Source organism: Caretta caretta, chromosome 9, assembly GCF_965140235.1.
Source record: "Caretta caretta isolate rCarCar2 chromosome 9, rCarCar1.hap1, whole genome shotgun sequence".
Taxonomy (NCBI): domain Eukaryota; kingdom Metazoa; phylum Chordata; order Testudines; family Cheloniidae; genus Caretta; species Caretta caretta.
Window position 1 is genome coordinate 25,250,116 of NC_134214.1, and position 17,751 is coordinate 25,267,866.

The 17,751-nt window shown below is 39.6% G+C and overlaps 1 protein-coding gene across 9 annotated transcripts in view; it reads left to right on the forward strand.

Moving 5' to 3' along the window:
• The window catches only part of PLCH1 (phospholipase C eta 1), a 158,769-nt gene extending 141,018 nt beyond the window's left edge, over positions 1 to 17,751 (forward strand). For 4 of the 9 annotated variants that reach the window (XM_048865258.2, XM_048865253.2, XM_048865259.2 and 1 more), the window contains 9 exons: positions 200 to 379; positions 479 to 586; positions 1,407 to 1,531; positions 1,985 to 2,069; positions 5,387 to 5,533; positions 5,869 to 5,948; positions 7,934 to 7,993; positions 8,461 to 8,821; positions 14,300 to 17,751. In XM_048865258.2, the coding sequence (XP_048721215.2) occupies positions 200 to 379; positions 479 to 586; positions 1,407 to 1,531; positions 1,985 to 2,069; positions 5,387 to 5,533; positions 5,869 to 5,948; positions 7,934 to 7,993; positions 8,461 to 8,821; positions 14,300 to 16,404 (3,251 nt within the window). In that variant the 3' untranslated portion in view covers positions 16,405 to 17,751. Of the gene's footprint in view, positions 1 to 199; positions 380 to 478; positions 587 to 1,406; positions 1,532 to 1,984; positions 2,070 to 5,386; positions 5,534 to 5,868; positions 5,949 to 7,933; positions 7,994 to 8,460; positions 8,822 to 13,973; positions 14,003 to 14,299 lie in introns of all 9 variants that reach the window. The other 5 variants (XM_048865260.2, XM_048865261.2, XM_048865254.2 and 2 more) reach the window with 5 other exon arrangements.

Sequence of the window (17,751 nt, forward strand, 5' to 3'; positions counted from 1 at the left end):
TAGAGGCTATACTGTATATCTTTTCCATTTGATCTCCAGCTGTAAGAGGTATGATGATAATCTATCTGTGAATCTAGACTAACTCCACTGATGTCAGTCCAAATTACTCTAGAGATACACCAGTGTAACTGACCTGTGAATATAGCAATTTGTCTCACAGTTGTTATTCTTGTTTTTTTTTTAAACTATAAACACATAGGGACTATGGGAAATGTGTTATCATTCAGTGAAACAAGGGCCCACCAGGTAGTGCAGCAGAAGTCTGAGCAATTTATACTTTACAACCAGAAACAGCTCACCAGAATCTATCCATCTGCATATCGGATTGACTCCAGCAATTTCAACCCCATACCATACTGGAATGCTGGTTGCCAGCTGGGTAGGTGTTTTATTTATGTAATGTTTTCACATGGGCTTTATGTTAAATGCAAGTTACAGTTACACTTATCAATGATTCCTAAATCTCTTAATTCAACAGTGGCATTAAACTACCAGTCTGATGGGCGCGTGATGCAGGTTAATCAAGCAAAATTCAGGATTAATGGCAACTGTGGGTATGTCCTCAAACCTCAGCAGATGTGCAAAGGTAATGTCACACTGCACATTTATTATTATTATATCAGTTATTTTAGAAAATGACTTTGCAGTCAGTTTCCCATTATTTTGCATTTAGAGCTAAATATCTAGAATAAAACAAGGAATTAAAACAAGAACTTGCATGGGAGCTTTTTGACACATATATAAAATAATTAACTTGGTTTGCAGCTGACTTTTTAAATGATTAATGAAAGGCACATTTGTAGTGTTTGCTATCAACCTTAAAAAAATGACTGCCAACTTTATGAATATGTAAATACTCTAATATGATCTCTCAGAGTTAATCTAGGTAAGTTATTAGCACCCAGTCTTGTGATATGCTGGGTCCCTCCTACAAAATGTAGACCAGCCTGAGCAACTTGGGAGGTGAAGTTACTTAACACCCCATAGCAGTCAGCTTTTACGGCCTGATCTGTCACTGAAATCAATAGGCGTCCTTGTATTTCTAGAACAGGAATCAGTTATCCTTATGCTCATACAGTGAGCACATTTCTATTTGTTTAGGGTTTTGGTTCGCCACCATCATTTTAAAATCACATTATTTCTTTGAGCCAGATTAACACTGGAACTGGTAGGATCATTCTCGTAAAATGGGCCTATGTAGTTATTGGTCCTTGAATGAGCCCTTTGCATCAGGGCGAATGTCATTCTTAGAAATTAAGTTATAGACTGGAGGCCCAGTCAAGCATGTGATTATATGATGTTATTTATTCTATGCATTCGGGAGGGTAGAAGTTCTGTTTTTTTCTCCTGTATAGGATTTCTAATATTAAGGGTTTTATTTTTTCTCATTCTCTGCAAACTTCTAGGTACATTCAACCCTTATTCCGGTGATCCACTTCCTGCCAACTCTAAAAAGCAGCTTATTCTCAAAGTCATTAGTGGACAGCAACTACCTAAACCTCCAGATTCAGTATTAGGAGACAGAGGGGAGGTAAAGTAGTTTGAGTGATACTAAATATTTTTTTCCACTATAGCTGCCATAGTACGCCTAGGAGTGACATGGCAGCATTTGTTGTAAAGAGAGTTTTTCTCTTAAATTAAAATATGCCAGTAATTTTCAGATGTTCAGGATTTGCACATTAGATCTGCATTTTTCCCACAATCCCTGTATTCTATATATTCTGCTGGTTAGTATTTCTTTAGCTGTTAGCACTGATCTGAAAGTTTATTCTACCTAGCCACATATCCCAGTGTCACAAAACAGCAGTGATGAAACCTACATCATCCTGTAGTCTATTGTGGCATTTCCCATAATCACACTACTGGGAAAATCACACTGAGCAGTGATTTAGCAATCAAATGTGCATTTATGTGAGAGTTTAATAGAAAATAATCCTGTATATATAACAATGAGTTGCTTTTAAATTGTTGTTTTTTAAAATAGATAATAGATCCTTTTGTCGAGGTGGAAATTATTGGGTTACCTGTAGATTGCTGTAAAGACCAGACCAGAGTGGTTGATGACAATGGTAAGATAACGTACCCTCCTTCCTCTTTTCTATAGTAAATTATTGAATAATTATGCATGACTAGAGGTACACAGAATAATTTACCAGAGACGCAAAGAGTGACGAACATAGTATTTTTTGGTCACACTTTATAATAAAACAATATTTATCAATAATTTATAAACAGTTAATAAACAGGTCAAAAAGTTGTTTAAAATAAGGGCATATAACTATCTATAAAACCTTTACTGACATAGAATCATCAATAAAACATATTCCTCATGTCTATAATATGCTTATAACTTCTATTAATCATTTATTAGCCTTTTATAAGTTATTTATAAATGTACCCTTAATATGAAGTACAACCATATTTTCAAATAATGAAAAACATATTGCTAGATCAATGCAGAGGTGAGCTGTGGAATGCTGGGGTGACAACTGCTGACCTACTAATCCTTCAGGGATTGCATGGACTTTCTTCTCATTTGGTTTAAGCCCCACCTATACAGGGTTTTTAATCATTCTGAGAAATTGTGTTTAACATCAATTCCAGCAAAATCAGTTTCAGCTGGCCATTGCTGATACGGTTTGGACAAAAGTGTGTTAGAAACTGTGTTTAGCCCAAATTTCTTAAAAGTGTAAAACATGTCCATGCTTAGACATGCTAATATGGTTTGGTCAACCAATGTAAATGGGGCCATACTATGCTGTAATGTAGGGCGCTACATAATGCAGTTATTCAGGCATGGTTTGCCATGTCCATATTGGCCAGCCAAACCAAGTTAGGAAGTGGTTAGACTCAGAATTTTCCACACTCCAATAACAATTGTGTTATGGGACCCAGTTACTTCACTCCTCTGATAGTTAGAAAGCTTTGTCTAATTTCAAGCCTAAACTTGTTGAAGGCCAGTTTATATCCATTTGTCCAACATTGTCCCTTAACTTAAATAATTCCTCCCCCTCCTTGGTGTTTGCCCCTCTGATGTATTCATAGAGAGCAATCATATCTTCCCATAGACTTCCTTTTGTTAGGCTAAACAAGTCAAGCTCCTCAAGTCTCCTCGTGTCAGGCAGGTTCTCCATTCCTCTGGTCCTCCCAGTAGCCTTTTTCTGCATCTGTTCCAGTTTGAATTAATCTTCCTTAAACATGGGAGACCAAAACTGCATGTAGTATTCCAGATGAGTTCTCACCAGGGCCTTGTACAATGGTAATAACACTTCCCTGTCTCTACTGGAAATACTTTGCCTGATGCATCCTAGGATTGCATTAGGCTTTTTCATGGACACATCACGCTGGCGGCTCATAGTCATCCTATAGTTGACCAATATACTCATGTCTTTCTCATCCACTGTCACTTTCAACCAATAAATCCCAAGTTTGTAGCAAAAATTCTTGTTGCTAGTCCCTACGTGCATGACCGTACACTTTTCACCATTCAATTTCATCCCATTTCTATAACTCCAGTTTTCATGATTGTCCTTGTGTGATATTCTGATCCTTCTCCATGTTATTATGTCCCTGATGAGTTTGAGAATTACCTTCTAGTGATTGACAAGGGTGAAATTTCCTTGCTGATTTTTAGCTTGGTCTGCAGTTTTTGATAGTATTTGACTATAAATTATTGTTGACTTGTTCCTGGCATACACCTAGGGACATGGAGGAGGCTAGCACAGAGCTACTCTGCCAGCTCTTCTCTTGCCAGAGGGTCTCCTTGTGTAGAGAACATTTCCTGAGGCTGTTTTCTCCCCCTTTATGGCCCTTTTACCCCACCAAAGCTATATAGAGGCAACAGGGCATAGATAAGAGTCAGGCCCTGAATATTTTAGTCTTTTGGGGTCTAGTCTTCTCTGCTACATCTATGTGTAATTCTCTCTCCAATGGTTATTGAATTATACTCTTAGGGACAGATTCTGACATGCTTGCCTCCTGTTAAGTAATACTATAGTAATACCTTGTTATGCTGGTAGTCCCATTGAACACTAACACTGGTGAAGGTACCCATAGTGATTAAAATGGGACAGTTTGCAGGGTAAGTTATTACATAGCATGTGAAAGGGGTGGCAGGATCTGGTCCTTAATTAGACAGGTAACATAGTTATGATGTGTTCAAGCCCACAGTCCCTTTAGAGTGAAGAATGGGCTGGAATTTCCTAGCTAGTGAGAGGAGAAGAAAACAAGGTTAACCCTTCAATTTTTAACAAGAGTCCTGGGAAGAGGGCATGTGTGAGTAGTAACTGACCTGCTCACGGTAGAATCATGGAAACAGCGACATGACAAAAGCTGTCTGCAGGTAAGATGACGACCAACACCAGAACCAAGAAAAACAAAATGGTTAAGAAAAATTCTGTATCTGCAGTCAACTATATCAGTCAGATCCTGTATTAATTTTTTTTCACATCAGTGTTAGACTGCAAAGCTTGATAGCACATGGAACCAAGTGACTATCTTTTGATGGATGATATATTCTTGGATCTTGAGCTTTAAAATTTTGCTTTCTAGCCAAAAATTGCAGGAGTGGGAAAAATAAGATAATGGAGTGGTTGAGAAGGGAGAATGCCTTCCTCACAATCTCTCTTTTCCCTGGACTCTGCTTATGTCTCCTTTAGGTAGAAGTCCCTAGTACCTATCGTACATACATGCATGGTATATACAAATAATGAGAAACAAAATGAAAACAAACCGTGCCATAGAAGCCTCTCTGCCACATCAGCTCCTATGGGACACAAGGCTAGCAACAGAGTGGAACGGCCAGGGAGATGTGGCTGTCAATTCTCATGAATGGCAGTGACCCGTGGAGAAACACAGGGATAGTTCCTGGGCATCTTGGCCCATCTCAGCTTGACCTATCACACTAGTAGCACAGCAATCTGCCCTGCCATGCTGCCACATGCAGACTCTCTGCCAGATGCTCAATCCAGACCCTTTCTGTAGTTCATAAAAGCTGCCAGAGAGATACCACTCATTTTTCTGCATATGGGTCTCTTCGCACAGCTGCCTTGGCACATCATAGTGCATTGTAATTTACACAGACTGCATTAGTAGCTATTCTCCTCACTCCATCCTCTGGGCTTGCCAGGCATACAGCTCAACTCCCATGTAGCAACCACAAAGCAAAGCTCCCACTTAGAGAAGGGACATGGCTATGTTGCAGCTTCTTCATTTATTTGTCTGCTAGTGACTCTTAGGGGTTTTATGGGAAATAATGTACATTCACTTGTGCATCAGGTCTGTTTGAGTGGCTGGTTTCCTTACCTCTGGTGTTTCACAGATAATGACATCATCATCGGCTGCTGCTTTTGTATTTTCCTGACTTTCTATTCTGTTTGTCCCATAGGATTTAACCCTGTTTGGGAGGAAACTCTCACTTTTACCATCCACATGCCTGAAATAGCTTTGGTTCGATTTCTTGTTTGGGACCATGATCCTATTGGTCGAGATTTTGTTGGACAAAGAACTGTGGCCTTCAGCAGTCTTGTGCCTGGTTAGTTCCACTCATTGACTTGACTTTGATATTTAGTTGAAAATAGAAGGAAGGATAGTTTTGTAGTTAAAGCAGAGAATGTAAAATGGAGATAAATACTTATTTACCTCACTAGGGGGTTGTAAGGCTAAAGTCATTAATGTTTGTGAAGCCATTTGAGGTTCTCAGATGGAAGGTGTTATGGAAGGGGACTGTATTATTATAAATAAACAATTGCTCAGAGTTACTGTATATGTAATGTATAATTGCAAAAGACATTGTATGGACAGCCTTGCTAACTGCACATAAAATACATAGTGCTGATTCTTTGTTACTTTGTTTTCTCATTTTATTAGGCTATCGTCATGTGTACTTAGAGGGACTGACTGAAGCCTCCATATTTGTCCATATAACAATCAATGAAATCTATGGAAAAGTAGGTATACATGGGAACATAAATACTTTACAAATGTTTCTATATCGTACTGCTGGCAACAATGGATTAAGATGCATCAGTATAACCTCGTAGAACTAATGTGGGCTCTGACTGATTCCTACAATTTTGGAACATGGCATTTTTTATATTGGATCAGACCAGTGGTCTATCAAATCTAGTGTCCTGCCTCTGGCAGGGGCTAACACCTAACGCTTCAGAGAAAAGCAAAATATACAAAACAACAGCAACAATAACAAGAGAGATAGGGCCTAATTCTCTACTGCTCTGCACCTTGTGTCATCATTTACACCAGTGCAGTTTCACTCCCTTAGCCCTTATGTAAATGACTGCACAAAGCACAGGGTGATGGAGAATAAGGCCCATAATATAAAATTCCCCCCGCCCGACGCTTGCAGAAGATCTCTTTAACCTCAAAGCAATATTATTGCCATAATCCTAGCACGCATAACAGTGAATCCTCTTTTCTTTGTCACCTAATATTAATTTCTCACCTATGTACAGTATGTACATCCCTATAGGCTCATTTTAAGTTACTTTATTTTTAAAAAGTAATTGTCGAGCTGTAGTCACACCATTAGTTCTGGGTATTTGACAAGACATTTTAAACTCCAATTTTAATTCTCAACCGTTTAAGTTTTAGCATGTGAAGTGTTGTTGCTTTTCTGTTTTTTCAGATGAAAAATTTTAAAACTTCAAGTTTTAAAATGAAAGCAAAAGCTCAGTCCATTACTCATTATTTCAGCGTTAGCTACCTCTGTTCAACTCTTTACAAGAGGTATACAAGTTACTATAAATAGGGGGTTAAAAGAATTACCAGAAGTCAATGGCATAGATAAGATAATTAAAACAGAGAGGGGTACCAAGAACAAAAAGGACTTTCATTTCAATGACTATATTTAGATTTATTTTTTAAGGAGTGTGAAAAGAGGAATTAGGTAGCTCAGAGTCTCTCTCTCTGCTCAGAGCAGATCTAAACAACAAGATCTAAAAGCAACACCACCCGCACTTTGTATGCACTAGAGCCCCTGCAGTTGCTCCAACTAGTAGATTTGCGTCAGCGGAAACATTTGAGGGGAAAAGGCGAGTGTAGACGGGGCCTAGGTCACCAGTTTTAACACCGTCCGATCAACAGTGACTGAATTCATGACCATTTCATAAACATCCTGCCCTATGTTAAATGAGTTGGCGATGTCAGTCCAGATTCATGTGTACAGGAGTTTACCCCACAATTGGCACTCTGGTCTCAGCATATACGTGGGATTGAATGCACATGGGAACTGAATTACTTGCTCTTACCTCTGGAAGTGGTCCCTTCAACAAAGGGTGGAGGCCATCGCTGAGCAACTTGCATTGACACTGCCTGGGCTGTTTCTGTTCTGTGGAAACACAGAGATCCTCAGTCTCCAAAGTGATCAGTCTGGCATCTTTCACCAACACTAAATCCATCTTAAATGAAAATTAAAAGGACTGAAGAAAATGTATAGGGGCTCACAGGATCTGTAGGTATTCAGATGCACAAGTGAATACAAGTGAAATCCCATGTCACTGACGTTCAACAGGGATTGCTGTTTGGCTCACATACACTTCAGAGAGGACAGAGTTAAGGGGAAAAAATTTCTGAGTAATTTCCTAGTATAATTGGGCTGAATGGTAGCACTAGGAGAGGATTTAAAAAACACCCTGTAAGGCTTGAGCTTTTCTGTTTAAAATTTTGCTCTGCCACCAAATGCTTACTATAATGATGGACTGTATTGTTTTTTTTACAAGCTATATTTAATACTTTCCATACCCTGTATAACCGAGGATACCGAGTGAAGTGTGTATCTGAATGAGATTGGTGTAAGACTAATAATCTATTTTAAATGACTTAACTATAGAGAACTACTTACACCACCTATCTTGCTTGCTTGTGTCACAGCCTTGAAAACGTTAGCCAAATATGTTTGCATTTGTTTTCCTTTCAGTGGAGTCCTTTAATCCTCAATCCCAGTTATACTATATTGCACTTTCTAGGAGCCACTAAGGTAGTCTTCATTATCATGCACTTTGCACTTGCTGGGCACAGATTTATCAAACAGTTCCCAGTCGCATGATGTACCATAACTACTGTATCTCTTCATTCCTCATTAAGAGTCTGAAATATTTAAATGTTGCTTTGATCAGGCCCATGTCATAAAACTCTATGTTAATGGGCAGCCTGTCACTACAGAGCATTTCTTACAATCTTCTCAGCTCTGATTAGGAAACTTCTAGTAAAGATCCACAATAATTATGGCAGGCTGCCTTCCGAATGAGGGGGAATTCATACATGCACGAATTCATGGTGACCTATGCTGATTGTTTCCTGGTCTGAATATGTGTGAATTAGTTGGTGTGAATTTTTGCTTTGCTTTGCTTTTTGATGTTGCATTCATGATTCACACATATGTATTCAATAGCAGTTTAAATCACAGGCTGAACTTAAAGAATGTGTTTGTTTTCTTGTTTTCAGAATAGGCAGCTGATAGGACTCAAAGGGTTGTTTAACAAGAATCCTAAACCCAATTCTGCTGAAAACAATGGGCATTACGTGCGGAAACGATCAATTGGTGATCGAATTCTCCGACGCACAGCCAGTGCTCCGGCAAAAGGCAGGAAAAAGAGCAAAATGGGCTTTCAGGAAACTACAGAAATTAAAGACGGTACCTCTGAGCCAACAGACATGAAAGACAAGGAAGGAGTTATAAGGCGTACAACCAGGAGTTTGCAAGCACGTCCTGCTTCTATGCCAGTTGACAAGTTCCTTCTGATGGGATTGTCTTCCCCAGAATGTGAAACGGTTAAAGACACCAAAAGAAAAGAAAATACCTCTGGTAAGATGCTTCCAAAGTGACTTTTACTGCAGTAGCTTTAAAACCATTTTATTAAACTCAGTACTGCAATCCTCATATGAGTAGTTCCATTGAACTCATGTGAATAAGGACTGCAGGATCAAGCCCAACAGGATGTAAAATGACTGTTATGCTTATCAAAGTGATATGCAACAAAACAGTCACTTGCATTTTTAAACTTCTTCCTGTATCCTGACAAGTGAAACCCAAGAAAAGTTTCCTCTCCCCAAACTAGGCAAATGGATTACAGTATTTTCCACAGATTTGCTTAAAGAACACTTGTCAAGTTTCTTTTCATGATTTAAAAAGTTAGTTTATTAGCAGTTGATTTTTTAAGTATCCTTTAGAAGCTTGAAGATGAAATCTACATCCTTGCCAAAATTGTTTTTTCTTCAATCATTTTCAAGCTCTGGGTTTGTTACTGTGAGTTTACGCATGAGAGCTGGCATTGTGTATTTTTAATTTTTTTATTCAAGGGAAAAAAAGCAGGAAGCATTTGTTTTGGAAAGAAAGAAAAGCATTTGTTTTGTATATAAAGAAAAACATGGACTTTGCAAACAGATATAAAAGGGGAAAAAAAGTAGGTCAAATTTTGAATCTAAGAACCTTGACATTGTCCTTTAAAATTAACTTTACAAAATTATAAACCTGGATTATATGTGGAAAATGGTGGGCGAGGCTGGAATCTTAGTTATTTTTTATATTCCTAGATTAAATATAAACGTTCACATGTAGTATGTTTTGATTCTTGAAGTTACTCAGCACAAAAGTATTTAAATCCACTTGGCCTGAGTTTGATATCTGATATACTGGGGTGAATCCAGTGGCCTTTGGTGTAAAACCTGGGCAAATGAAATGCAGACCCAGCTCAGTGTGCCAAACAGGTGACACAAACGAGCATCTGAATAGTTCCAGAAAGTCTGTAATTGTGTGGTATTGATGTCTGAGACCTTTTTGTTCCTGATCCAGAGCTCTCACCCAGTCTGAAACATCTGAGCGGCACTTTTCGTTCTGCAAATACTCCATTCAGACACCTCCATGGCTCCAGGGCTTTGCCATACCCCCTGCACCCTTGCTCCAGGTTCGGTGCTTTTGGCAGTGCAGAGCAGCAGTTCAGCACTCCTGTCTTACGCACTGTAATCCGAAAGCCAGATTAGCCCCTTCATGCTGTTCCAGTAATATAAAAAGGCTCTTCACCTGGCAGGAATGGCCCCTCAGGGAATAAGGGGTTTCTTCAGATAGTGAAGAGCTGCCCTCTTTTCAGTTCCCTTTTCAGTTCTTGATGCAGGAAGCATGCTTGGACCATATCGGTGGCAGAAGGCATGGCCAGAGTGTGCCTGCATTCTGGTTATTCTTGGCTATGGACTGGCACCCTACAGAGCCATTGCGGCCACTCTTAAATTAGAGCAGGCTTAGCCAGGCTCCTAGCAAGAGAAAGTCTATAGCCATAAGCCATCTTTGCCCTACTTCCCTGCGTTCTTGGAAGAAACAGAATCTGGTCCCTAGCTTTTAAAAGCTGATTCTGGCGGAGCAGTGAGCAAAATGAAAACAAAGTTTGCCATCCCCCTGTATTCCTCCTTCAAATAAGTCATTAGGGAGGAATGGGAAAATCCCAATAAAGGATAAGACTTAGTTAGCAAGCCCTGAAATTCTGCAGAGTCCTAGAATTCAAAGGTTCTCTCTTCTTCTGCCTGAAGGCTGTTGCAGTATGGGCATCCCTGGTAGAGGATGTGGTAATTTCTGAAGACTCTACAGGCAGCTAGATAGAAGACATCATTAGAAGGGACTTCAAAGCTTCTTCAGTGTTCTGTGAAGCAACAACGTGCTAGAGACACAGTGATCTGGTGTGATCCTCATAAATGGGCCACATCACAAAAGTGAATAAGCTAAGTTATCAGCAGATAGACAGCTCAGAATGGTCCATGAACCAAGCTGATATCCAGGGAGCTAGGCCACCCCGAAACAGACCTATTCATGTTCAGCCAGAACACAAAGGTGAGGTTATTTTTCACCAGGGAACCAGACTAAATGTCACCGGAAATAGATTGTGACACAAATAGACACAAATGACTGAATCAGCCTCTCTCCGCTTTCTCCTTCTTTCAGTACTCGGAAGAGTGATTCAGAAGATTGGAATGACTGTGGCCTTCTCCTTTTTAATCACCCTCAATTTGCTAAGAAGGCTGTGGTTCTCAGAGCTAGTGGAGCTGTTGCACAGGCAGGATGTACTGCATGGTCCAGCAGGCAGGCTCTCCTGTTCTCTGACCCACTTTTGTATCTCTGTCCAGATTACTGAACCTCACAGTTTGGCTAATGAGTGACAAGCGTTAAACAAGATGGAATACTCCTCGACAGTTATAGACTCTCTTAGTTTTGTGCAAGTTTTCCATCCTCTTGGCCTATGTAAGAATTTGGATAAAATTCTCCTACCAGCATCGGGATGGATCAGCCCTGAAAACTATACAGTCCAGGCCCTCTGGATTTCTGCTAGATGGCCTAGATTTGGGCCTAAATCCTCCCATCATCATACCTCACACTGCATTGTTAAAATGTGTCTAACACAGACTCTTCCAAGTCTTGTGAGAGACCAGCTGAGCCTGACGGCAGTACCTCAATCCAAAACAACCGTTAGGCCAATTTTCTGAATCTGGGTTCTGACTACAGTGCTACAGGTGTCATCCTTGTGAACTGATGTCATCCAGTTCCTTTTATTTCCTTTCCGTAAAGACATGCTCCCTGGTCACAATCACATCTCCTCTACTCTTGAAAGACACTGAACTTACTGTATCTTCCGTGAGGACTTACTGTATCTCTAGGGTCATACTCCAGAATAATTCACAACTAACTCCTTCCCTACACAGTAAGGAGCTTTTCTCCTAAAGTTTCAGTGCCTATAAGATAAAGTGTGGCACATGCTGGATGCAAGAAGAGCAACTAAAATGTATCTTCGCAGAACTGTTCTATCTTTATTGTTTCCTCCCACTCTAAATGATTGGGCCTGAAGGTACCCTAATCCTCCATAGCTAGCTGGATAAACTGTGGCATCACCAAAGCATATTCAGCCACAGATAAACTTATTCCATAAGGGATCAGAGTCCATTCAACATGTTCTGTGGTGGCCTGTGGGGACAAAGGGCATTAGCCATTACAGAGGAAATCTGTAATGCTATCACCATCTGGTCATCCATCACTACGTTAATAAAACACTAAAGGCTGGACCTCATTCCTCTGCAGAAACATCCTTTGCTAGGAAGGTGCTCAGGGGCAGTAGTCCCAAAATAGATGAAGACTGCTAATTTACAGAAAAGGGGAGCTTTCTTCTAGTGTTTTACTTATCTCTCCCTCCCTACGAATTTTCCCCTATTGATCACTCCTTCCCAGATGCCTTACACTGGGGGAAAGATCAAGGTCCAGAATGGAAAATTTGTTCCTTGATGATTTTCTTTCTGGCACTGATCTCTCCCTTCAGTCTGCCCCACCCAAGGTAAGTTACTTAGGAATCTTTACAGTGGCCTCTTCAGGGTCCATGTACATAGTTGACATAATCGAATAAGGCATTGCTGTTCAAAAGTTATAGTTAAGGTTAAGATTTTGTCACGGTTATTTTTAGTAAAAGTCACAGACAGATCGCAGGTAATAAACAAAAATTCACGGAAGTCCGCAACTGTGACTTTTAATAAAAGTAACGGGGGGGTAGGGGTGGGGGCGAGCGCGATTACAACAAATGAAGCCCAAGCCTTGCATGGAGGTGGGGGGGACTGAGAGCCTGAGCTATGCCACATGGGGAGGGCTCCAGCCACAGCCATGTGGCTGACGGTTCCAGAGCCCCCGCCTACAGTGCCTCAAAGCTCCAGGCGCCCACCACCTGCAGTGGCTCATAGCTCCAGGGCCAGAGGCTCAGAGCTTTGTGGCCCCCATCGCCTGCAGCGGCTCCAAACCCCAGGGGAAGAGACTCGGAGCTCCACGGCCCCTGCCTTCTGTGGCAGCTCAGAGCTCCAAGGGCACAGGGTTGAAGCTGAAGCAGAAAATGTCCCGGAGGTCTCTGAAAGTCATGGAATCCGTGACTTCCATGACCTACATGATAAAATCTTATCCTTAGTTATAGTCTATCTGCTACTAAGGATCTCACATATCTGTATAGCCTTGGAAGTACTTATCTTGAGCAAGGATGGAAGGGATGTGGCAAAGACACATGCACATGTGTGAAGTGCCTATGGTATTTGTAGAAAAAGAGGTTCAGCCCCAATTTTTCAGCCTAGGGGAGAGGTCAGTCCCAGAAAGGAAATAATCAGGTTACAAATTGTCCGTATTTCATTACAGAAAGCAAAGAACATCAGGCTGCTAAACTGAACCCAACAAAGGCTCATTGCAGCAAAATACTGTGGCTAAATTATTCTTCACTAACTTTACTAGAATTACACCAAGGTTGAATTTGGCCCTGTATATTTTGCTGTGTTCTCTACAGAAAGAAATCAAATATGGATCAGTTCAATCAGTATGTGGAGATACTTTCAACTTAATATGTTTGGTCTTGAGAACATTAGGAATGTTTTCACTGTTATAATTCGGGGACTGATCCTGCATTGCCTGTGCACTATAAACCCCAATGCTGGGAGTTTTGAATGCCCAATAAATGAGGGACCAGGCCCTTACTCTTTGGGTTTTTTTTTCTAGTTGTACCTTATTTCTGTTGAATGTTAGAAACTGTAATTCGTAAAAGGTCAATTTCCTGCTGTACATATCCAGCCCTAAGTTAGGTAAAAGTGTAGCTGAAGTTAACAGGGGTCTTACCTATGTAAGGAATGAGTAATGGAGGTAGGATTCAGCCTATATAGTTGTAGAAATGTAACCAGAATTTGATAAGCTAATGTAGAAACATGTAAAATATATTCTTTCATGGAATTCAAAATCTAGTTCTCTTATGAATGCAGAAGTTTAGAAAGTTAAATGTTGTTAGAGACTCACAAATTAAATCTGAAATTGCACATAAACTGTTACCAAAAACATTATGCATGGGGTCCAACTATCTGATGTTTTACTCAGAGTTCTTATAAACATGCCTCTTGTTTCCAGATATATTATGTTGTTTAACAGAGCTGTTTTGTTCTGTCTTTATTACCATGCTTCTTTATAGTACAAATCTGAATAGGAACACAACTGAAGGTAATGCCACATGTACAAAATATGGTACCTCATTGACATTATTTACAACAAATATTACATCAGGTGTCTGATGTAATAGACATTCAAAGGAAGCTTCAATGAAGTGCCTACAACTATATTTTCCCATTTATTCATATCACACAAATAATTTTTACTAAACCTGCACAACCCCATAATTAAGTCTTATCACAATTGTAACTAATTTTACATTCTCCATTTGTCTGTCTAAAGGCAAAATAGTTGTTAGCAGATAGTAAACAAAACATGTATAACGAATGTGCTTTTTATTTGATTTAGCAGATAGCAACAATGGTACAAGCGTGAACCAAACAAACTGGAAAGAACATATCTTTTCATCCCCTGAGCAAGCTGCACCTTCTTCAAATTCTGCATCTCTGCATAAGAAAGCTACTTCCCAGAGTGACGCCAGAATTGGCAGTTCTACAGAATCACCTGTACATGAACATGCAGAAAGCTTCAACTTTGTAAGTGGGATAGCTGAGACAAATCACTCCACAGAATATAAGAAAAGTCACCTTTCCAATGAACCTGTTCATATAAGGCAGGATTCAGTTTTTGACCTTGATACAGAAAAAATACAAGATACAAATTACACAGATGAAAAGAGAGAAGAGGAGACTGGAGGGTGTAAAGAGGAGAAAAAAACACCAGCAGGAAGTTGTCTTTCTGCAAAGGAACAGGAGTTTGAAAATAATAAATATGATGTCATTATGAGCAGTACTGTAACCGCTTTTTCACTGACTGATATATCTTCCACCATCTGTTCTGACATCTACAATTTACACTCGACTGCAGCTCTGCAAGATAGTGATGTTTCTCGTCTCATAGATGAGGTTTCTTTAACAAACGAGAGCGAGATGAGCAGTTCTGTCTCAGCACTGATTGGACAGTTTGATGTTACAGATGACCAAACTAATCTGACTGTGGTTTCAAGTCTTCATGGCACCAGCAACCAAACCTTCAGTGTGGTGTCGGCACATCCACACATGTTTACTGTTGATCTAAGTACCCCCCTTAAACAAAACTTTACTAATGTAAAATCTGTTGAATCTCCATTATTCTCAACACCAGATACTGCTATGTTCTCCAGCCCTGAGACAACAGAGTATTCTGTGTATACAATTATCCATGAGGCATCTCTTTCACCAGCCTCTGATTGTAAACCAATAGATGAACCAGCTTGCAAGAAATCAGACTGTGTGGAAAATAGCGTTCCAGTGTCCCCCTGCACTTCCTCTCTCCATTTGCTAACAGCAAATCCCAAAAGGAAGTGTGGAACAAATTGGGAAACCCTTGAGGATTGCAGTTCCTGCACTTTGGAGGATACAATAGTTGACCCTCCTGCTTGTATAACCTCAGCAGGCAGCAGTCTTATGGAAGTAGAGGGAGATTCCCAAGACCTCCTGATAACTGCATATGAATTCAAGAGAGAAGATATGAGCCAACTTGCTGCTTCTTTGAAACTGAAGCATAATCAGGACTCAGTATACTACTGTGAGAGAATCTCTGGGAATAATTTAATTAACGAGGACCTTCACAGTGCTGCCCTGGATAATTCAAATAATTTTAGGACTGCAAGAAATCAAAGTTTTCCTTACCCAGCATTTCAGAGTGTTGGCTTTTTGCATAATAATTATCTGCAAACTTCAGATACACGAAATGATTTGTTGTATGTCTCCCAAAGATCCAGACTTAATATGCATTCACCTACACCCAAGAACACTTTGCCCTACCCTCCTACTACAGTCATCAAACAGCCTAGTCCTTGCAAATCCAAGAGCCTGGGAGACTTGACATCAGAGGATATCTCCTGCAATTTTGAAAGCAAGTACAAATACATAAGTAGAAGCTTTATTACATCTGGCATGAGAGACAAGAAAGTTGCAGCTATGAAAACTAAGAGACCACAATCTACAGACACTCTGACAGAACAATTGCGAAAACTGGTGTCCTTTGACCAGGAGGACAACTGTCAAACTTTGTATTCTAAGCAGAATGATGATGATTGCCCCAAGGCATTGGTCAGAAAACTGTCATCCAGAAGTCAAAGCAGAGTACGCAATATTGCTAGTCGTGCTAAGGAAAGACAAGAAGCCAACAAGCAAAAACTTTCTAATGCTAGCAGCATAGCAGGGGTAGTGCTAAGAAACAAACCATCAGTATCAGCTCATGTTATCAACAGGCATTCCACTGGCTCTTACATAGCAAGATACCTGAATGACTTCAGTGGGGAGGATCTGGAAGGTCGAGGTGTACCAGAAGGCGCATGTACTTCTTTGCGCTATGGAGGCAATGACCAGTTTTGTACAGATGATTCCATTTTGCAGATGGAGCCAAGCAGTGATGATAAACCAGAAATTTATTTCCTTCTGAGACTGTAAATTGTATACATGTACATCTTCAGTGTTTACAAACTATTTCACTGAATGAAGGATTTTTAGCAAGAAGTATAGTCCTTGACTTTTAAATTATTTAGAAATGCAATTTTAAGCTAATGATTTAGTCTTGACTTCATGTGCCGTTTCCTGTCAAAAATTATGTAAATAGATTCTGTGATCCTTTCTTATGTATGTATGTATTTTTATTCAGAAATGACAATGTGAATTATTTGCATGCAATAGATCTGAACATTCAGTGTCCTGTATTTGTAATGCATGTAAATTTTAAGAATAGAGTTCTGCACTTCTGTGCACATCAGCAGAGCTCAGCAATTAATTCAATAAATATATTGCTTTTCCCCCTAAACCTTTTAGCTATTTGCAGAGAGAATTTTAGGAGACCACCTTTTTGGACACCATCTTGGAATTGCTACTTAGGATAATGCTTCCTGCCATTAGTAGTCAATGGGACTATTGACGGTGGGAATCACTAACACCAATAATAGGTGTTTTCAGGATTAGATGTTTCATTCATAAAGCTGTTTTCTATCTTAATTGTATTTACATGTTTGTTAATGTTGATTTTAAGCCTTTCCATACATGAAATACAGATTTGTAGCATTAGGATTCATTCAAATTTGCAAGTAACTTGTAGATCGTCTTCCGCTCTTTAAATGAAATAGAATGGTAACTTTTTCTTCCTCTTGTTGAGTGCTTATTTCAGGATGGGAGTGTGGTGAACAGGAATGTTCTTATACATAGACTTCTTCCAGCATTCCTGTTCATCCTGTTCCCATCCTGAAATGAGCATTCAACAAGTGGAAGAAAATCTTGCTTTCCAAGTATTTTGTTATGTATTTTTGATATTGGCTGTATATGTAACTTGAATACAGTAGCAGAGATGTTTTCTATGTTTGTAGTTATATGCTAAATTGTTGATTGTCAGTATAGTAGTTACTGCATACATATCAGGATAAGTAGTTTGGCTTCCATCATCACATGGTTTTGAGAAAAAGGCTTTTTCTGCATTATGTTGAAAACCAAGTGAGTGAATTACAAAAATACACAAAACTTCCCTGAAGGGAGCAAGATAGCTTTATTTTGGGTTTAAGGTATAATTTGCTGTCACTGTGAACACATTTTTCATGATATGTAAAAGACCTTTTACCTCTTTTCTTTTGTAATACAGGATATTATTATTCATGGAGACATCATTAAAATAGATTTTTATGCACCTGATACATATTTAGTGATGTTACAGCAAATGCAATTACTGTTGAACTTGTGGCAGTCAGTGATTGCAGACATTTGTCTTGTCGTGCATTTGCAATAAATCTTTATAAAGGAAAA